At 40.2% G+C, this 23,298-nt stretch overlaps 1 protein-coding gene across 4 annotated transcripts in view; it reads right to left on the bottom strand.

The window, feature by feature from the left end:
• DGKB (diacylglycerol kinase beta) overlaps positions 1-23,298 on the bottom strand; it is a 449,520-nt gene that overhangs the window by 249,267 nt on the left and 176,955 nt on the right. For all 4 annotated transcript variants that reach the window (XM_065397765.1, XM_065397766.1, XM_065397767.1 and 1 more), the window contains 3 exons: positions 15,286-15,371; positions 12,623-12,712; positions 4,257-4,417 (listed from right to left, as the gene is read on the bottom strand). In XM_065397765.1, the coding sequence (XP_065253837.1) occupies positions 4,257-4,417; positions 12,623-12,712; positions 15,286-15,371 (337 nt within the window). The remainder of the gene's footprint in view (positions 1-4,256; positions 4,418-12,622; positions 12,713-15,285; positions 15,372-23,298) is intronic.

The following is a 23,298-nucleotide window of genomic DNA, read 5'->3' as shown; positions in this document are numbered from 1 at the left end:
GAAATTCCCTGTTTACAGTTACATGTTGAGACCTTTCAGTTACCCAGCTTTTAATCCATTTAATGTGTGCCATGTTGATTTTATACAGTTCTACTTTTTTAATCAAAATGTTGTGAAGTACCAAATCAAAAACCTTACAGATGGCTAAGTATATTACATCAACACTATTACCTTTATCAACCAAACTTGTAATATGGAATACAATTGTTTGACAGAATCTATTTTCCATGAACCCATGTCAAGACAAACCTAAAAATAATACTGTACCTAATAATACTGAATATTATAAATGATAATATAGTCGTTTGTAGAAATCGGTATAGTTTGAAAGAGGTAGGTGGAGTACAAGATTGAACAGTACACTATGAGATCATTACTGTCAGCTAGATGACTATCATATTTAGACTCTGCTGTTATTGACTAAAATCTATATTAGCCCTTTGATTAAAAATCCTGTCTCTACATAGATGTCAGCAGGAAGTCTGCATATAGAACAAGAGTAAAATATGCCCCCAAGTTGTTTTAACCGAGATTTTCCTCCACTTCTGCCGAAAAGAATTAAGAAAATGCAATGGAAGAGGATGCTGACAACTTAGGGGATAGTGATGGGGAGCTAGAACCATAACTTCAAATTTATGATTATAAAAAGTAAGCAGTCATATTTTTTTTTACATTGGCAGAATAAGAGGCTGTTAGTGACTTGCTAAAGCTGAGGGATATTAAATCATGACTGTGCAAATATCTATTTGATAGTGCATTTGGGTGGTAATATATTATGTATCGTAAACATACACTTGTCTTTGCTGTGAACCTTTTCTACCTTCTGACAGTTTTGCAGGAAACACATACTGATTTCAGTTCATCAACAGTACTAATATGAATGAGGCTTCCACTCATTATGATGACTTTTTTTTTTTTTTTTTTAAACAGCATGTAATACTGAGTTGTTTCTCATGGAACATGGAGAATATTTCCAGATATTTTTGAATCTTCTCACTGCCTTACTCATATATACTTGCAATGCAGATTTTTTTGTTGAAAACTATCCAAATTAGGATTTACTAGGATGATTAATAGTTGTTAAGAAATCAATACTGCATGTTGTGAAAATAGAACGGGGCTAAGGTGCTCTACTAACACAAGCACTGTTTTGGCATTAGGGCTGAGTATCTATTGGTATTAGCAAAGAAATCTTATTCACTTTAGTTGCAGTACTTGCATTGCCATTTGCACGTGGACCAATAGTTCTACATCTGGAGATAAAGTCACAAATTTACCAATCTTCTGCACCTGTCTTTACACTGGTGCTAAGTGTATTTACAATGCCACCAAATCAGAACTTAATAAACATTTTTGCACTGTCACAAGGTTCCATTTGGACCTCAATATACCCTGTGTGAAAGGAAGGTAGATGGCCCTGCATTTCAATTAAATGCAATTATGTACAATAGTTGCCACTGTGCTAAGTGTGCTTTTCGAAATCCCACTGTAAGAGTCTAATCTTAGCACAAATCTTAGCACCATTTCCTACAGTAGCATTATATACATAAATGCAAAATAAAATAATGGTGTATGAGCAGCTACAACTGAAGTAAGTTGGAGCTACACAAATGCATTCTGGGGCATACATTGAATTTATTCTTGTTTAGGCTCCTGTCATTTATGTTACTCTAAGAAAGCCCTATTTGTTTACTTACCCGCTTCTACAACTTCAGATTGTTTGCATAATAAATATAAGATATCAGTGAATGCAAAATTCCCTTTGATGGTCCAACAAAACTGGATATTGCTGAAGGATACTCATTCGAGAATCAATTGTGTGTTTGAGATGGGTATGGTGATCCTTGTTCCAAACAGGGCTGTCACCAGGAGTTCTTAGTGTTCCCACTGCTACACACCTTGAGGAAGCAGAAATGTCTACTCCAAGAGTTGAAAGATCTTGAGTCAGACCCCAAAAATCATGAGATTTTTGTTTTTTTAAAAGATGATGATGTGTTTCTGATCTGTCTTCTGATTTCTGAACTCCCCTTGCTCATCCCCAGCATGTGTGGGGTAGTTACAGTGTTGCCAACTCTCCCAAATTTACATAATATGGTGATTTTGGCCCTTGCTCAGGAGTTCTTGGTAGAAGACCTGAGTGAGATCAAATTACAAAAATCTGTATGAAGTGCTGCCTAATGGTGTGGGGCTTCCAGCTTCCCCAAAGTCCCAAAATGCCAACTAATTAATTCAATGACACCCCACCAGTCTTACATCTGCCCATCCCACAACCCCATATCAATTAATGATAACCCCCCCGCCCACATCGATACTGTGCCCCTTCAGATCCCCATCAATTAATTTGTGTGTCCCCTGCCCACCCCCACCCATCTGTTCCTTGCCGCCGCCACACACCTCCGCTCCTTTCGAGCTCCAGGAGCTCTTTAGGCCAAGTCTATACTATAAACTTACATTGGTATAACTAGGTCACTTGGGGAGTGTAAAATACACACCCCTGAGCAACGCAGTTATACCAACCTAACCCTAGGTGTAAACAGCGTATTTCAACAGGAGAGCCGCCCCCCCCCCCCGGTCAACATAGTTTATCCACCTCCATGAGAGGCAGTAGCTATGCCAACAGGAGAAGCTCTCCCATTGCCGTAGCAGTATTTTCATTATCTCCAGCCCCAGCCCTGGAGAAGGCCCTTTCCAGAGGCTCTTCAACCCCCAGCCCCAAGCCTGGGGCAGAGAAACTCCAGAAGTGGCCCCTTCTACTCCTTCCCAGGCCTGATGTTGAAGGATTAGAGGAGGAGCTGACCCACTTTTCACAAGAGGGAAGGGAGGAGAAGGGTGCAGAGCCACCCTGAGCTGCTGGGATCTTTTCTGCTGTCTCCTGTGAAAATGGTATGCATTCAGTGTTCGGGCATGAAATGAGAGAAAGCCAAGACAGTGCAGCATTCAGGCTTGTTTTCTTCCTCCACATGTGCTATTCTCTCTCATCAAGCATTTCCTGAAAGTAGAGTTCTAAGTTCCTATACATAATCACACTATATCACCCTTAATTGGGAAGCTGTTTATCTTAACATCCCTTTTGTCACATTTATATGAGATAGCAAAATTAAACATGAATAGCATAACCTGCTTACATACTTAACATTCTCTTCTATCCCTGTGATGGGGTGGATAAAGACCACACCAGGGTGGAAGGGGCTAAGGAGCTGCTTTGGGCTGGAGTAGCCCTGCTCCGCATTAGTGGGGAGCCATAGGAAGGGAGCCGGCTGTTGAGTTTCTGAGCTCCTGGGAAGAGGCCTGGTAGCTAGCAGAGCCTCTGCCCTCACAGAAACGGAACACAGATCCCCTGTGCTAAAAAGGGGAAGAGACTATATCCTATAACTTGTGTTGGCAACCCAGCAAATTTGAGAGCAGATTGTGGACCATCCAGGGCTCCTCTGAAGAAAGAAAGGCCAAATATCCTGGGTCACTTATCAGGGAAGCTGCTGCATTATCCAAATAATGGGTAACTTTGCCACCTGGACTGACATTCGTTTAAACCAGTGAAGATGTGGGAAAAGTCAGACTTAGCAGTGCCTGTACTAAGAATGAACCTTTCAGAACAACCCATACCACCTACTGGTGATCCAAGTCAATGGCGATCTTCCCCCACCCCCCTTTTGACTCTCATGGAGCAGAAACAGGCCACAATATGGAAGAGATTGTGCAAAGTACTTTCCAGAATGGAAGATTCTATGAATTCACATATATGGGATTGAACCAAAAAGATTCTCTTTATTTGAGAACTACCCTGATGATCTGATAGCAGAACTGGAGGGTAAAGGAGAGGGGAAGAAGCAGCATACTTAAAGAAGTACTAATGAACCCCGCCCCACCCCCACTGTTCTTCAGCATGATTTTGAATGTGTGAATATTAACTGACAAGGTGACTAAGAGGTGTTAATAATGCTTAGTCTTCTTTTATATTTTATAGGGTCTTTATAGTGACACTCCTAATTTAGTACTGCAGCTGCTCATAAACCATTAAGAACAACATGATTTTCTCCTCTATACATAGGTGGGTGGAAGCTTCTGAAAAATAATTATAGTTTGAATGTGTAAGTAAATTTATGTAAATTGTTGTCAGTCACCTATGTATTCATTTTACTAGCAAAATTACATCATAAATGATCTCTAGTCAGTGATTCTTCATTCTGAGACATGCATGCACACATTTATTCAGAACAGAAAAAAAGATCATTTAAGGGTAAGCATGACTTTCTTACCACGCCAATAGAAAAGTAATTATTGATGATGCTATAAGGCACTGGATCTCCTTTCTCATCTTTATCATTGGGTATGACTTCAAATTTCCATCTGTCCAGCAAGATCTCTGTGCTGTTCTCAATGTCTTTCAAGATCTTCATCAGATTCTCACCTTCATATCCTAGCAAAGGGTGAACACGATGATTTTTAATAAATGTGACAAACTCTGCTGATGTTACCCCCACTCCTAACTCCAGTAGTTAGGAAAATTTTATCTGCACATATAAAACCTGAAACACAGAATTATATTTTGCTCCATTAGCAAACTTCCAGTAACTATAATTAAGGGAAATGTAAATACAGTGCTAACTTCTGCACTCAGCCATATCAATATAAACTTAAAATAACTCCACTGATTTCAATAGACTTTGGATTTACACTCAGTGTAACTGAGCAGATTTGACCTACTAACTTGAATTTTCCAGCAGTTACCTGATTGTATTCAGACAACACCAAGCTAAACTTTGTAGCACGTTTATGCTATACAGTGAATGTTAACATGTAAAATACTTTCATTTCAAAATATACGTACAGAGGTTGAAAGAGCAGAGGCCCTAAGAAAGTGCCCTAAGAAAGTATGACAGTATGCTGAGGAGTTAAAAGGTGTCACTAAAACTTCTTTTCATGTGTCTATCTCTTTTGTCAACGTTTCCAAAGAGATTTGTGGTAACACAACCAAATGCCTGGAAGCCATTCCAAACTGAGAAGGATAGTGATCAGCAGATTAACTGGTTTTCCATATTTTGATAACTTCTGGATGAACTTTCCAGACTGAAGAGTCTCTTCGCTGTTGGTATGCTCAGCTTTTGACAGCAGCAATACAAGTCCCTGTGTGTTTTCTAAATAGAAATGTGTGTTTTCTAAACAGAAATTATAGCAGTGATTTTTCACAAACATAGGCTTACTTAGCATAGCCCTAATAAATTGTGGTGTTAGTATAATAAATGACGAATGGTGTATTCACTTTTATTCTATGCATCCTCCTTTCTCTTCCCAATGTGCACATACCTTAGGCCTGATCCTGTGGTGGGATATAGAAGTCTACTCCTATGAGCAGACCACTTGCCTGGCACTTCTGGTAACTAAATAGGCCCTCCACTACACCCTGCGCAACAGGAAAAGGGAACTTCATTGACCAACTTCATATGCTGTTCAGACAAAATGGCTGTGCAGCAGCAACCCCCTAGATCCATGGATTTACTCCTTCTCCAAAGCAAGATTAAGTGCATGAAGACAAGAGTATGTGCATGCTGGGTCACCACCAGTGTCAACGGTAAAAACACATGTCCACACCAAGCAATGGGTCTACTTGATGTTAAAGTTATGGTAGAGGATGACCAGTATCAACAGTTATTTTTAGCTCTGCAAATACATCAGATCTGAGATCTTCTTTAGTTTTAAAACCAAGTAGGTGTGAATGTTTTGAACCAATCTGCAGATGGTAGTTGCCATGAACACAGGCAATCTCATCCGTTGATTGGTACAAAGTCCTGCAGTTGTAGTGAGTGTGTCCAAAGCCATTCAAACCCCTCATAGACTCTTTCAATTGTGATCTATACTGGTATGTAGTGGCATGGAATATTTTTACTGTTAATTTGGAAGTAATAAAGCTAGATATTGCCAACTTCCACATACAGCAGCAGTGCATATGATTCTCTGAGTTCCATAGTTACTTGTTTCACTGTTTATACTCCATGCCAGGAGTCTGCATCTTTGAGAAGGGAAAATCACTCACCGGTAATTCAGTTTGCAGAAGTCTCATCTTTTCTCCCATCCTATAGATGGTTCAGAAAATCAGTGTTATGGTGCTGTTTACCAGGAAGCCAGGAGGCAAAGAATAGTGAAAGACTGAGAATATTTGAGCACTGACTCTTCCCACCAGCTGATCAGTAAATTTCAAACTGATATCTCTCTGTCCAGATGGGATAACTCAGAACAAAGGGGAAAGAGAGAAGGTTGCCGGATAGGAGAAGAGGAGGGAACCTGACAAATTGAATTACAAGTGAGTAATTTTCCATTGTTATTTCTCCCCATCTTCTTCCATCTTGCAGAAGATTCCAGACAATCATCAGATATAGCACACAGATGCATCAGAGGAGGTTGGTTTGGGGAGCTTTACAAGCTAAGTTTGCCTCTGCTGTTAATGTCCTCCTAGTAGAAGGCACTCACACTCTGGTGATGGGTTTGTAAGATAGACAGTATATGATGAAAGTGGAAGGCAAACACCATGTAATGGCCTTGCAGATTTCCACTGAAATTATGTTGGCCTTTTCAGCACAGGAGGAAGAAATATACCCTGAGTACAGTGGGCTTTCACTGGCAGAGGTGGAGTCTTCCCCATCTACAAATCAGATTAATAATTGACTTTAGTCAACAACTGACAGCTGCATGGAAGCCAGAGACCTGTGCCTTGGTTCACTGGAATGGACAAACAGACTCTTCATCCTTCTCATGGGCTGTATATAGTGCAGGTAAAATCTAGGGACTCTTTTTACATCCAGAAAAAGTCTCTTCTCAAAGGAATTGGAGGGATTCAAACAGGGTTGGCAGGGCCACAGACTCATTCATGTGGAATTCCAAAATCAATTTAGGGCTAGTGAGAACTGGGCAGTGATAATTAGGGAGTACAATAATTATCCAATAAGCTGAACGGGGTATAACAATTAATAGAGCCACTTTCACAGTCAACAAATGCAAGGAAACTTTTCATGCATATCCTAATTCTGGACCACAGTTGGCAAGTCTCATTGAGCGCTAACATTTCTGAAAACTAGTTCCCATAAGAAGAGGGCTTTTAAAAAAATGGAGGCATCAGTATGGCGTGAAAAATCCCACTTGACTCTGGAAGGCCAAGATAGCTGAAACCTGAACACAGAGAGGGGAATTTCAGGCACTGATGACCTCAGCTAAAAGAAACGGTGAGACTTTTTGAATAAAAAACTTGAAGGTGTGGTATGCCTGCATGCACAACAATTTTAAAAGGCCATCAAGACCCATGATTAATGTTCTTGAACAAGGCTTGCAGGTACTAAAGTCAATACGCTTCCTTTCTCTATGAACTAGTTTCATTCATCCTCCAGGTCATAAAGTAGAGGAAGATGGAGTTGAGGTAGGGGACTAGGCCCTGGAAGAGGAAATCAGGGGAGACTGAAAGGGTCCACATGTGCACCATCACTAGATCCAGGGACTTGGAGGGCAGAATCTCCAAGGCCAGGTGGGGACAACCTGGATAGTGACTGCCATGTCCACGCTAAACTCTGATCTTGCATAACTTCCAGGGAATTTAAGGGAGTTTAGGAAAGAGATAAACTCTTTTCACCTGTCCCACAGAAGGGATCCCAGTAAGAGGGTCTAAGGCCTAAGGCCATAATACTTGTCATGGGATCTGGAGACAGATCAAAACACTGAAAAAGATCCTTGCAGATGGCAGAAAAAGAGAGGATGCCTCTTAATTTAACTCCCTTTCCTCAAGGATAAGGGAACAGAAGTCTGAGCTGGGGTATCAACTCTCATTCCTTCTCACATTGGAGAAAAAAACAGATGTGAGGACTGAGGCATGGGGCTGCACTCAATATTTTGGGGGGAAAGAGTGTCTGGAGCTTGTAAAGTGAAACCAACATCTGATTCTCCATACAGACAAAGTCATGAGCCATACAGGGCTCTGTCGCAAGCAGCACTGCAACATACCTCCCATGAGACAATGGGCAAGTTACCCCACACATCCATGCCTCATGCTCACCATTGACTCATTCATGTGGTCATAATGATCACAGGGACACAATAATCTATCTCAGGGTGATGTGTGAGAACTGACTCAATATTTGAAAAAAGTTATCTATGATGCAAAGAGAGAAGGTGCTATATATATAATGAAAATATTATAGAACAAATATTTGACCTACTAAGACCTTTGCCATAGTTCTCACAGAGAGGGTGCATCACAGATAAAAGCAGTTCTCACTCTCTTTCTCTCCCTTCCCCCTGTCCCCATGCTCAGTGCTGATCTGGAAAAAATGATGGTTAGGCCTGAGGTCTACAAGTAAGGAATCTAAGAGGAGAGATAAGTCCAACCTCTGAGCCCTGCAGAAAATCAGCAAGAGCAGCAAATCTAAGGGACAATACATAGATCTCAAAAAATCTATAGAGGGAGTTTTGGCTATCTAATGAGAGCATCAGTAAGAATGGTCATAGAAGCTGAGAGAAACACTGTATTAGACATCTCCAACTCCAGCATGTTAACTTTAAGGATAGAAAATACAGGACATCAAACAGTGATGCTTTAAGAACAAAATGTCTGATATGTGGGATTCCATTCCTGAGACACAGCAGCGTGAGGTATGCATACTCTCTCTAAGTTTGTAGCAAAAAAATGGCTGAAGGGGGCAGGATAAGGTTCTTGAGAAGTCTAATAAAACTCTTTTTGTTTAAAATTGCACCCACAAGACAATCTCTCAGGTATTCTTCCTTACTGATACCTTAATGATGTTCGGCTTACTTATATAGAACCATTTATTGAGGCTTCCATTCCTTCTCCAGACCTCTGCACACTTGGTAAAAGCATGCTCCATTTTGGGGAAGAAATTTTCATCAATGTTTTAAAATAATGTCATAGTTATTTTTACCTCTTTCTATTAGCAAAGGCAAACGATTTAAAACTATCTTCCATCGAGACAGACTATCTAAGCAGAAATTAGGGAGAAGGTAAGCCTGACCTACCAGATTGTTCTGTCTAAGGATGGGGCAGCAGTCAGTTACCATGCATTGAAAAGGCACCAGAGAGGAAGCTAAAAAGTTCCTGAAATGTCTGGATACTCAATAGACATTGTAACTCAGAAGGGAGCATTGTAGCAAGCAAGCTACTGAGATTTCTCCAAAGAGCCTTCTGATGGGGAGAGATACCACAGCAACGGAACACACACACACAATTGAAGGGCAACCTGTGACCATGGAGTAGAAGAACTAAAATGAACTTCACCCAGTGACTGACAAGAGAACAGAAGTTCCAAATGAACCAACAGACAATACAACCTGCCTGAGCTAGAACAGAAAAACAGGAGGGAAAACAGCCTCTAAGGAGAGAAGGAGGAGGAAGATGAGCCCCACCCAATGTCAGAGACCAACAGAAATTCCTATTAAACAAAGAAAAAAAGGACGGAGGAACCTTAGGCATTGCAATGTTCAGTGTCTGGACCATCACAGGAACAACACTGTCATCCACAAAAACTGAGCCAGGCAGGTAAGCTCCCTATAGAATGAATGGGGAGAGGGCACCTTAGAATGTGAACTGCCAGCACACTGGGGGGGAGCTGCCCAAGCTAGCAAACTTGCGATGCTGATGAGAGGAGTGTGTCCTAAGCACTGCCCCCCCCCCTCAGAGGTAGGCACCTAACTCCTGGCTTCAGGGAGGTGCCTATCTCTGCTAGCAATCCACAAACTACAGGAAGATAAGTGTTCCTCTGTCTAACTCACATGCAGGGCCTGACCTGGTATGCGTGCTCAGAGGACACCTAACTCCACATAAAACAGGTGGGAGAAGAAAGGGAAGGAAGGAGGACCTCCTTTATAACCTTTAGCCTGTGGTTAGATATGGGAGACCGCAGTTTATGCCCCCCCTTTCCCTAATAAGGGATTTGAACAGGAATCTCCCACCTCTTAGGTAAGTGCTCTGACCACTAGACTATAGAGTCAATCTCACTCTCTCTCTGGCCCAATTTATATTTAATTGTTCAATTATTTAATTAAAATGGAACGACATCAATGGGAGAGATTGAGGGAGACCCACATCAGAATGTCCTATAGCCCAGTGCTTCAGGCACTCAACCCACATCAGAATGTCCTATAGCCCAGTGCTTCAGGCACTCACCTGAGAAGTGTGAGCCCCATGTTTAAATCCCTTCTCTTCGTCAGGCAGAGGAAGGACTGGGCGTCTCTTACATCCTAGGTGAAGTTCCCTAACCGCTGGGCTAAAGATTATTAGGGAGGTCCCCCCCCCCAGCTATGTTTTGTGGAATTAGGTGGCCTCTGCACATGCATACTGTATCAGGCCCTGCATGCAAGTTAGGCAGAGGAGCACCTGTCTTCCCTTGGTTTGTGGATCACTCTGGGACTTAGGCAGGAGACAGGCATCCAGACTCCTAGAATGAGGCAGCAGTGTGCATGCCTAGAGGCAGGAACATAGGTGCCAGGGAACTTTTATTGCAAAAACGTAGGCGTTGAGTGAGTTTAGGCACCTACACAGTTAGGTGGCAGCCAAGCAGGAGTTTTATGGATGCCAGTTGTGCCTTAAAAAATGGGCTTAGGCATCTACCTCTTGGAGTTAGGTGCCTAAATCCTCTGTGGATCTGGGACCTAGAGTTCTAGATTCCTGCTCTAGGGCAAGGATGTAGAGACTTGAGTCTGTGGTTCCAGCACTTGCAATTAGTAAGATGGAAGGGAAGGTGAATCTGAGCTGCAGCCCCTGTGGAGGTGGAGGCAACTAACCTTGCTAAACCTAAACTATCTTGCTCTGTAAGACAATAGCTGAGCTGCATTAGGCCCACTGGAAGCTGTAGGAACTCAGCACATCTGAAAATCAAGATACTCATTTATTACCTACTCTTTTAGAAAAGGGAAATAGGATCCCAAAGAAAGACCAGACGTGGGCGCTGTACTCACAGTGCCCAATATATAAAGGAATGCAGGCAGGAGCTAGCAATGCACATGCCGTGCTGTGCTGAAGGGGTGCCTGCTAAGGAGAGCTATTTCTGACAGCAAATTGACAGATGAAGTCTAGGTTTAGGGGTCATGAGATCTGAGGGAGTCATTGTCCCACAATTCACTGGCTACTTACATATCTGTTAGAGGGCATGAATGATAAGCTTGCCTTGCCATAAGTAGGGGTCCTGTTTCCTGCTCCTGCAGAGCGGGACATGGTTCTTTGAGGTTTCCATCAGTGGAAAATATAAGGGGGAAGGGAGTCATGCACACCCAGTAATGAGGAGGAAAACCCAGACAGAAATCAAGCTAGCCCTGCACCTATGACCAATTTTGCAGAAGTGAGAAAGACAGCTGCAGGAGGCAAACTGCTAAGAGTGTCTAGAAGCGCTCTCCACTGAGCAGGAATAAAAGCCACTGCATTGAAGAAGAGTTTGCCAACACTGGAGTGGGGTTACAAAGATCTGCACCCAGGAACCAACGAAGGATAGAGAAGATGGGGAAGATAAAATAATCCCTGTAAATTACTTACATTTTAGGCATGAGGAGTGAGGGAAACAGAAGGAAAGAGCAGCAGAAGCAGAAGGAGCACCAGAAACAGGACAGCATTCAGACTGAAATGGAATCGGTATTGGATCCCAAACTAAATCTACTGGACACCAGCAGGTTGGGATCAAACCCATGGGTCGAGAGGGAATAAGGAATCAGAGCTAGAGCTATTAGTCCCCTGGTGAGAGGAAGCTTGCAAAGCTGGATCCCATGAAGGGGTCTCTCCAACATTCTTTTTGATGTTGTAAGCCTGTGCAGCTGGTATACAGCCACCAGACAGGGGCTTAGTCTTGGCTGAGTCCTTCCTATTCTTGTCCCTCTTCTTCAGGTTGTGCTTGCTCTTCTCTTTTCATCTTTCCATGAATGGAAAGCAGTTACTGAAAGAGCTGAGAGGTAGGTTCCATGCTTCCAGGAAAAGAGGCAAAGGATATTGAAGGTCTGACTTTACATATCCTCTTGCTTTCATTAGTCTTTGCCTCCTTGCTTCCTGGTAGAGGGCACCAACATGCTGATTGTCTGGAATCTTCACCGGGATGAGAGAAGAGGCAATGAACAATCATAGAATAGTCATCAACAAAGAACAGTCATCTCAAAGCTACTAATTGAGTGTGGCCTGACACTTGCATTTTTCTTTAATGTTTCTGAATATATTAAAATCAATAAACTATTAGCCATTTGCAGTAAACCCCCTCCCTACATTTAAGCTTACTGTTTTATAATGTACTCATCATGGGAATAACTGCAATAAAGATGGTAAAAAGTCAGGCAATTTTAAATCTTCATCATCATACTGTACTCTCCTTCAGTCTATAGAGCTCTGATTGACATTAATGGGAATTACAAGCAAAGTAATAGAATATGGACCTTACTATCCATGAGGAATTTTGATGTGCCATTTAGAGACCAAAATCTAGTTTTACTCCATATTTACACTCACAATTCATTCCAAGAGGCAAAAGAAATAAAATTGACAATGGGTTTTCACACATCATAAGAGAGAAATCAATGTTGCAAGTAGATTTTGTCAGTAAACTTCTGTTTCTTTTGTAACAATGTAATGCAATATATTTTAACTTGTGTTTACCTCCTCCCCATCTTAGACACCTTGCTAAATCATTGCCAGTCCCAAGAGGCAAAATAGCAACTGGAGGATGTTTAAGCAAATTTGCCTTCTCTGTGAATAAAAAAAAAAAAAACATAATCAAAGGGACAAAAAAACGATAAAGCCAAAATCAAGTTGTACATGTAATACTTAAAATTATGGATAAGGTAACTGGGTTAGATTTTGATTTAACAGTTCAAACATGCTTTGCAAAGGAAACTCTACCCCCCACAGACAGCCATTTTATTGGCTGCAGTGCTGCCCCTCCACAACTGCTACTATTAGGGTCTATAATTACATTATTATTAATTATTATTATTATTATTATTATTGTTACAGGCATTTTTGGCACCCATGAATGTGGTATCTGGCTTAAACTGAGATATTCAAGATCTCAGTAAGACTGAACATCATGCTCCCTGTTGCTTTCAGCTTTGCCACATAGCTAGGAAAGCAGAATTTAATCAGCTGAGAAGGCCTGTGCAAAGAATTGAGTCTTGTAGATTTTTCTTACCGTGGCCAAATTTATGTTTAATTGTATTTCCACATGGAGCGAATTCCACATGAGGCTCCACCACCCAAAGTGCCCTGGAACCAGCACCCAAAAGCTTGGGAAACCAAGTTCCAACATTCAGGATAAGCACTGATTATGTGTTCAGTCAGAGATGGGTAATCAGACCTCTAAGTTAATCTGGGACTAAAATGTTGAGGGCTTTATATATGAAAACCAGTACTTTGAAAGTCTATAGGCTGGAACACAAGTAGTTTTTGACTCCACACATACCCCTTTCATTGGCTCCATAAGATATAAGCATAGATCCAGTAGTCCCACCCCAAACAAAGTTCCATGCTCCACACAGACCCTCCCACCCCCCACACCGACAAAGGGTTATCACAGGACGGACAGCCTTTTGTGGCCCTTTAAATGGAGTAAATTTCACCCAGAAAGAATATTTAAGATACACATATTTCATATACACAACTACAGCAACACAAAACAACAAATAATTTCAAATGACAGCGCACAAAACACATTTAGTAGTAATGAACAGCACTCCTAGTCCTAAACTGATATTTGCATGAATAAGGTAAACGATCAGCTATTTGATTACACAGGTTGAAGTGCACACTATCAGTAATTTTCACCAGGAGTTCACACATCCAGTAGATCTGAGGGGAACACGGTGTTATTTTACCAATTTATCTGTCATCTTTGCAGAAAGCTTGTGGAGGATTTGGTATTTACAAGTGGATTTTAAGACCCTACGCTTTTTAGAAAAAAATAAAAATAAAAAAAAAATTAAAAGGCTCAAACTGCTTAAAGATTTGGGATTTTCTCTTGCTTTGATCCAAACTATGATTCTCCTTTTTATGTTGGGGGTAGTGGAGATGGGAGGACGAGAGGGGAAAAGACGTTCGAACTGAAGAGCATATTTATTTCCCACAGTAGATAGTTTCCTAAACTTTATATACATAGCTTGTGGCTTTCATAATCTCTACCTGGCATCAGTGAGCTTGATTGAACCAAAAACTGCTTACTAAGTCTGCACTACTCAAAGCTGTGGAAGCCAATATTTAGTTAGCCAAAATACAATATTTTGTTGAGATAATTCCACTATAATAGAAGGGAAACTGCATGGAAATCTGCGGTATTCCCCATGACTACTTAATGACAGGAGAAGAGTTTAGAAACTTCATACTTTCGGCAATATGTTTATGATTCAGGTACAATGATTTATGATTATTAGGCTATTTTGTTTTTACAAAACCTTTTTATTTCATTTAGAAAGGTGTCTTCTCTACCATCTTTGCCCTTAACTTCAAAAGGTTCTCTGGTCCATTTGCCTTACCCCACACCTCCCAACAGCATACTCTAGCCAGCACTCCTAATCAAAACTCCATCTGACTCCCTTACTACTTTCCCCCATCAACACACACTCCCTTTTCATGAACTCCAATACCACATACCGCCAGCTCTTCTCTCTGCAGCCTTCCTAAGGTTGAATAACCAATCACATGGTGCCAATAGTCTCTATTTTCTCCCATAAGCCTTGAGTGGTTCACAAAGTTCAAATTTCATGACCTCGGGGGTTCCTTCATTAGATGATTCCCAAAATGTACAATATCTGACTGACTATAGGAATCTAAAATTTTAAATAAAGCATGTGGCCAGTCTGAGGCATTACACAGAGACTGGAGACCTACTCTACCACGAAACAGACCCTGTCAAAGGTATATGGGAAGTCACAGAGAGAAAGCAAGAATATGGTAATAGAAAGGAGGGGATAGAACTTGCAGGAACTGGCCTAAACTTTGAAAATGGCTCATGTTTGATTCATGTTGAAGAAAGGAGACAGAAGCAAAAATTAAACAAATTCTACCATCCCTAATCTGTAGATAGCCCAAGTAATACCATATGGGAATGAGTGACCCAGGTATTCTAGATGTTCCTAATTATTTTCAATTACAATAACTTTTAAAAGGTAATGGATTTCATACTTCAAAGAGTCTAACTATCAGCATTTTAAGTGACTGAAATGTTTGAAATTGTTGGCTCCACAAGCTGATAAATGAGATATAGTCTTATAAAGGGACTCCCAAAACATAACAGCTGAAGAGCAAATATAAATAAACCTCCTCATTACCTATGCAATCCAAAATCCAACCCACTGTTCCATCTCCACCACATGCCAGTACCCGGAAGTCAGGAACATCTCGGAAAAAATTTAACCTGCAAAATAATAAGTAAATTTTTAATTTAAATAAAGCAGTTATACATTGTGAGTCTTTCAGTTTTATGATGCCTAATCTTTGTGATTTGTCATATAAAAGAAATACATGCTTCATCAAATAAAAACTGGGAAGTTGAACAGTTCCCAATAAAAATCACCTGTATCCACAACGCTGATTTTTTTCTTTCGAGACAGAAAACAAACAAGATCCAAAAAAAAGTTATCCAATAAATCTAATTAGATTATTAGAACACATTCATTCTTGAGTTTAGAACATTGTAATATTTTACAAATTGAAGAAGTCTGAATATGAAACATTTGAATCAGTTGGTCTGTGGAAAGAATGGGGAATCCCTGGGTCTAAAATTCTGCATTTGTCCTATTTAAAAAGTGATTTTTACCAGAGGCATGTGGTTAAAAAATGCCTTTTCTATATCTACTTTGAGACACCTAAGCAATAGCTATGTGCACCCCCAGACCCACTGCAAAATAAACCAAACCAAAACTTAAAAATAGCTGTAGCTTAATGATCTAAGAACATCCAAGTTTAATGATTCATATTTGTAGCAGCTTTTTGTTCATCACATCATTTTTGCTGGTGGCATAGCTTATTTTTTTCCAAAGTATGAAACACAAACAATGTTTTGTTCACTCATCAAAAAATATCCTGCACATACTCAATAAGTCATCAAATATATAATTTAGAACTATTGCACATGAAAACAAAGGCAGGAAGACTCAAATATCCTAGATTTGTTTGTTTTTAAGAGCCCAATCCTGTAACCTTCACTTAGTTCTACAAATAAATCATGGCAGGACAAATGTTAAGAAGCTACGGTGCTAAAGTGATTGTGCACATGTCACAAACGTTAATGTCCAGGGTTAATTTTCAGTTTTGCTTTGTAACCTCCCCACAAACACACAAATATAAATATATATAATTGGAATATATAAATTACAGAAGTATTTTAAATCACCCATATTCTGAATGAATGTTCAGGTCTACTCTGAAGTACCTTATATTTATACACAGTAACTTCTCCAAACAGTGAACCTTTACAGTTATACCATGAACTTCACATAATGTTTCTTCTGGCTTTGGATAAATGAAGTATACATACAGCCCATTAACTACAAATACAATTTTCAATCCTGCATTAATGGTTAGTAATAGTTCCCATATGGTTCCCATATGGTTTCACTCAAACACAGTAAAAGTCATCATTGTAAATAAGGAATTGGATGGATTTGCTAACATAGCTTGAAAGAAGGTATAAATATGGTCTATCAAGATTTCTCTAGTCAATTAGAATGTTACTTGCACCTATAGTCTCCAATCCACAGAACAGACTTTTTTAAACAGTTTGACGGAAATGTTGGGCCTGATTCTCATTTATACAAAGGCCCCTTTACACCACTGTGGCAGTATAAAGTAGCCTTTATACATCCTTGTGGTGGGAAGAACACCTCAACTGCCCAACACTGTGGCCTTTAATTTCAAAAGGGGGAACTATACAAAAATGAGGGGGTTAGTTAGACAAAAGTTAAAAGGTTCAGTGACTAAAGTGAAATCCCTGCAAGTTGCGTGGGCCCTTTTTAAAGACACCATAATAGAGGCTCAACTTCAATGTATACCCCAAATTAAGAAAAACAGTAAAAGAACTAAAAAAGAGCCACCGTGGCTTAACAACCATGTAAAAGAAGCAGTGAGAGATAAAAAGACTTCCTTTAAAAAGTGGAAGTCAAATCCTAGTGAGGCAAATAGAAAGGAGCACAAACACTGCCAACTTAAGTGCAAGAGTGTAATAAGAAAAGCCAAAGAGGAGTTTGAAGAACGGCTAGCCAAAAACTCCAAAGGTAATAACAAAATGTTTTTTAAGTACATCAGAAGCAGGAAGCCTGCTAAACAACCAGTGGGGCCCCTTGACGATGAAAATACAAAAGGAGCGCTTAAAGATGATAAAGTCATTGCGGAGAAACTAAATGGATTCTTTGCTTCAGTCTTCACGGCTGAGGATGTTAGGGAGATTCCCAAACCTGAGCTGGCTTTTGTAGGTGACAAATCTGAGGAACTGTCACAGATTGAAGTATCACTAGAGGAGGTTTTGGAATTAATTGATAAACTCAACATTAACAAGTCACCGGGACCAGATGGCATTCACCCAAGAGTTCTGAAAGAACTCAAATGTGAAGTTGCGGAACTATTAACTAAGGTTTGTAACCTGTCCTTTAAATCGGCTTCGGTACCCAATGACTGGAAGTTAGCTAATGTAACGCCAATATTTAAAAAGGGCTCTAGGGGTGATCCCGGCAATTACAGACCGGTAAGTCTAACGTCGGTACCGGGCAAATTAGTTGAAACAATAGTAAAGAACAAAATTGTCAGACACATAGAAAAACATAAACTCTTGAGCAATAGTCAACATGGTTTCTGTAAAGGGAAATCGTGTCTTACTAATCTATTAGAGTTCTTTGAAGGGGTCAACAAACATGTGGACAAGGGGGATCCGGTGGACATAGTGTACTTAGATTTCCAGAAAGCCTTTGACAAGGTCCCTCACCAAAGGCTCTTACGTAAATTAAGCTGTCATGGGATAAAAGGGAAGGTCCTTTCATGGATTGAGAACTGGTTAAAGGACAGGGAACAAAGGGTAGGAATTAATGGTAAATTCTCAGAATGGAGAGGGGTAACTAGTGGTGTTCCCCAAGGGTCAGTCCTAGGACCTATCCTATTCAATTTATTCATAAATGATCTGGAGAAAGGGGTAAACAGTGAGGTGGCAAAGTTTGCAGATGATACTAAACTACTCAAGATAGTTAAGACCAAAGCAGATTGTGAAGAACTTCAAAAAGATCTCACAAAACTAAGTGATTGGGCAACAAAATGGCAAATGAAATTTAATGTGGATAAATGTAAAGTAATGCACATTGGAAAAAATAACCCCAACTATACATACAACATGATGGGGGCTAATTTAGCTACAACGAGTCAGGAAAAAGATCTTGGCGTCATCGTGGATAGTTCTCTAAAGATGTCCACGCAGTGTGCAGAGGCGGTCAAAAAAGCAAACAGGATGTTAGGAATCATTAAAAAGGGGATAGAGAATAAGACTGAGAATATATTATTGCCCTTATATGAATCCATGGTTCGCCCACATCTCGAATACTGTGTACAGATGTGGTCTCCTCACCTCAAAAAAGATATTCTAGCACTAGAAAAGGTTCAGAAAAGAGCAACTAAAATGATTAAGGGTTTAGAGAGGGTCCCATATGAGGAAAGATTAAAGAGGCTAGGACTCTTCAGTTTGGAAAAGAGAAGACTAAGGGGGGACATGATAGAGGTATATAAAATCATGAGTGATGTTGAGAAAGTGGATAAGGAAAAGTTATTTACTTATTCCCATAATACAAGAACTAGGGGTCACCAAAAGAAATTAATAGGCAGCAGGTTTAAAACAAATAAAAGGAAGTTCTTCTTCACGCAGCGCACAGTCAACTTGTGGAACTCCTTACCTGAGGAGGTTGTGAAGGCTAGGACTATAACAATGTTTAAAAGGGGACTGGATAAATTCATGGTGGCTAAGTCCATAAATGGCTATTAGCCAGGATGGGTAAGAATGGTGTCCCTAGCCTCTGTTCGTCAGAGGATGGAGATGGATGGCAGGAGAGAGATCACTTGATCATTGCCTGTTAGGTTCACTCCCTCTGGGGCACCTGGCATTGGCCACTGTCGGTAGACAGATACTGGGCTAGATGGACCTTTGGTCTGACCCAGTACGGCCTTTCTTATGTTCTTATGTTCTTATGTTATGTTCTTAAAGTGGAAGTAAATTTACACTTAATTTAAGTGTACTGTGCACTGTCAGAACAGTAAAACGAGCCTTACTGTACATGAGAATCACACCTACTATCCTTAACTTGCTCAGAAAATTGTCCAGTTACCATTGCTTTACCTATAATAGCCACAGTTAAATAAAAATATAAAATACTTAATTTATAGTGGATCTATGTTTAAAAATAATTGTATATGTATGTATTTTTTCAGCCATTTCAATTTTCTATGCTCAGACTTACATCACTATTGTATAGAGATACGACCAATGAGAATTCATTTTGTTCATTATATAATGGGATTTTTAAAATTGCATTAAAGATAGCTGATAAAGACTAGACATCTAAAAGCAGGACTGCTCATCTGCCAGTAATGTGTCCCCCCCCCCCCCCCCCCAGTACAGTGTTACTCAAATGTAGCCACCAGGGGCTTTTCTTGCAGCCACAGCCTCCTGGGCTGTGATGGGGGGTCGGGGGGCAATATACTGGCCCCTCCCCTCCCTGTTGCTCCTGAATGCACCGCCTTGGTGTTGATTGTTGGGGCCACCAGCAGGGGTTAGGCTATGCCCCCCTCTGGAGACATCGGGGACACAACACTGGAGGAACAGCCAGCCAGTGAATTCCTCACCTTCTCAGTGGCAGTGGACTCAGGCTTTGGGCTCCAGCCCCCTGCTGCCTCCCCGGTTCCCCACCCACCAACCTACATTGCCCCTGGCCCCTGCTGCCTCCCCCGACCCCCATCCAGGGCTTAATTTGTCCCCAGGCTTGGCAGGGCTGAGTAAGTCTGCTGTGAAAAGTGATAAAAGTGATATTAATAAATATACAAGGAACAACAGACTTATGAGCTAGCAACAAATAAATTACAATGATTTGGATGTGTATATGTACATATTTATTTGTTTTTCCTAAAGCTAATTAAGTATTTTAGGAAAAAGTGTGAGAGTAGCCACCAGCAAGAGTTGGTAGCCGCACTCTGAGTCCACCAACAAATTTGTTCTGAGAACCCCTACCCTAGTACTACATACATACAAATCATATTACAAGTCTGTTGTTAACTATTATGGGCAAACATCTATTACATCAGTTATCCCCAGAGAAATCAAACAGACTATAAGAAATAGTTGTCTGGATTTCTTAAAAATATGCATCATACTATCAAATTTCTCTCTACCAAAATCCACATTGAGTTTGCTAGTAGATCATACTCTATTTTGATATCAGATTTGTTTCTTTTGGTGCAATTAAAAATTATTGCCATTAAAAGAACATTTCATGCATTCTTTCTATACAAGATACTACTTGTTTTTATACCACTTCACACAATACCTTGTGCCAAGCACTGCTGAATCACATAACTTGTCTTCACTAAAGATCTGAATCATTTGCCAATTGTATTGTATTGAACTGGTTTAAGAGCATATTGTTTAGTGTTTCCACACTAGCCGGGTAGAATCATGTTAGGAACACTTGAAGATTTGTCCCACATCCACACTAGCTCTGTCTTAAACCATTTCAGTTGTAATGGCCTTTAAATACCTATGACACAGTTCCTGCTCAGATCCTGGAAGTAGCGCTTTCTGCATGGAAACTTCACAAGATCAGCACTGCCGTATGGGATAGTAACTGAGGACTACCACCAGTCTGCAACCATAATGGCAGAGAAGTGGCTGAGACTGGAATGATGTAAGAACAGATAGTACTGACCCTGATAACACATAGTCCACTTGGACTGGTACTTTAGCATGGTTGGTACTGAAAAGTTGTGTGTGTGAATGCAAGGTGTATCACAATCAACTGATGAAGTAAAATGTTAGTTAGCATGCTATATTTCTCTAGTGCAGAAAAGGTCAAAGAGCCAAAAAGAGATTGAAACACAAGGGCCTACTCTACAAAATTCCAACCAATTTAAAAACTGGTTCAGCTCTTGTGGCTTAAACCATGGTGTCCCAAACAGGTTTTAAAAACAGTTTTTTCCAGGGCAGATTAGGCCCACATGTTTGGAAAAGGAAAGCAATCTTAAATACTCATTGCAATTGGGTTGTTTTCTAATCAAATTTTTTGCTTTGTATTATTATTATAACTTTATCTGTTTTGTGTATGTACTGTATCAGCTACAGCATTAATTTCTAATTCTAGCTAATTTCAACAATCTGATTTATAGAAAAACTGTTTTAAACATTATTAAAACTAAATTACTAATATTGCTTTCATTCGGAAACCTGTACATGCAAGGTACTCTGAGATCTGTACATTCATGGTAACTAAGGAGGCTGGCTTTACAGGTGGAGGGATAATAAAATAGTACTGAACCAACAAACGTGTTAAAACTCTAATATATTCTCTAAAACAACTTTTCTCTAAAGTCCAGCATAAACCACATACAGGAGAACCTCAGAGTTACAAACTCCTCAGAAATGGTGGTGGTTCGTAACTCTGAACAAAATGTTATGGTTGTTCTTTCAAAGTTTACAACTGAACATTGACTTAATACAGCTTTGAAACTTTGCTATGCAGAAGAAAAATGCTGCTTTTACCATCTTAATTTAAATGAAACAAGCACAAAAACAGTTTCCTTACCGTGTCAAAGCTTTTTTTAAAACTTTCCCTTTAGTTTTTTTGTAGTTTACATTTAACACAATACTGTACTGTATTTTCTTTTTCTTTTCTTTTTTTGTCTCTGCTGCTGCCTGATTGCACATTTCCAGTTCCAAATGAGTTGTGTGGTTGACTGGTCAGTTCATAACTCTGGTGTTCGTAACTATGAGGTTCTACTGTACTCAGATTTTACCTGCACTTATCTCAGATGACCTGTATAGCTCTTTCATGTCTTTGCTACTTGTAAGTAATGTAACTTAATATCCCAGTCACACACAGAAATACAGTTGGCGTTTTTACCTTGATGCAGTATATGGATGGGGGAGGGTGGAGAGGGGAAGAAGAGGAAAGCTCACCCTTGTCACTACTTCTTCAGAGTAAATTAGAGATAGATTTTAGCAGGTTTCCACTGAAGCAAGAGTATGACCCCATGGGTTTCTCCCTTTTCCAGGTGATCTCTGCCACTTACTTGTTTCTCCTTCTCTATACACAGAATCCTGGGATTAACGGATTTAAGCCAACTGATGTATCTTTTCTATCTATCTAATTCATCATTAAACCCCCTTAAACCAAGCACCCATAGAGGAGAACAGAGCCCAAAGACATAGCAATTAGGTTGTGGAAATATTTACTTCTTAATTATATTTACCATCCCATACAAAAATTGGATGCTAACATGAATATCAATGCCTGAAATTGCTTATTTTCTGGACTCTGTTCTATGAATGGAAAACTAAACACAGCTTTTCTCTCCGTCCAGACTGCCAAAGCTGGCTCGAGTTGGCCGTGTAACTGGACAGCACACACTCCATCCTCATTATAACACTCAGTTACAGTGCTGTCTACACTGAAAAGACACTATTCATGAGATGATAATTACAGTAAATCACTCTAATAAAATCACTTTAATTAAACATGCAGTTTATTACAGTGAGGGGCAAAATATTTCTCTCCTGAGGACTATATTTTAATGTGAGAAGATTAACTGGTATGTGGGTGCCAAGCAGCTGAATAGTTGAAAAATACTGATTCTCAGACAGCACTGTCTGCAACCTAAGGGTGCAACAGTTTTCAACACAACAGATTAGAGAACTAATTTAATAATGTATTTACAAATATAAGACCCCAATCTTTCAGTGCATTGTGTACAGGGAGATCTTTGTACTTGTGTGGAGCCCCACTTAATTCAAGGGATTCCATACAGATGAAGGCTTTTGCTCAGGCATAATGCATGTTACGGTCAGGGTCTAAATTCATATTTTAGTGGCCAACATAAGTCATCCAAGTTGAAAATGTTGGCCACTAATGTGGATATTATACCAGTCCATGAATATACCCTGTGTTTTCCTTAAATCCTATCAGGGCCGGCTCCAGCATTTCTGCCGCCCCAAGCAAAAAAAAAAAAAAAAAAAGCCATGATCGCGATCGGCGGCGGCAATTGGAAAAAAAAAAAAAAAGCCGCGATCGGCGGCGGCAGTTCAGCGGCAGGTCCTTCACTCC

This window comes from Emys orbicularis, chromosome 2 (assembly GCF_028017835.1).
Source record: "Emys orbicularis isolate rEmyOrb1 chromosome 2, rEmyOrb1.hap1, whole genome shotgun sequence".
NCBI lineage: Eukaryota > Metazoa > Chordata > Testudines > Emydidae > Emys > Emys orbicularis.
Note: the sequence above shows the minus strand (reverse complement) of the source record. Positions and strands in the feature narration are given on the sequence as shown.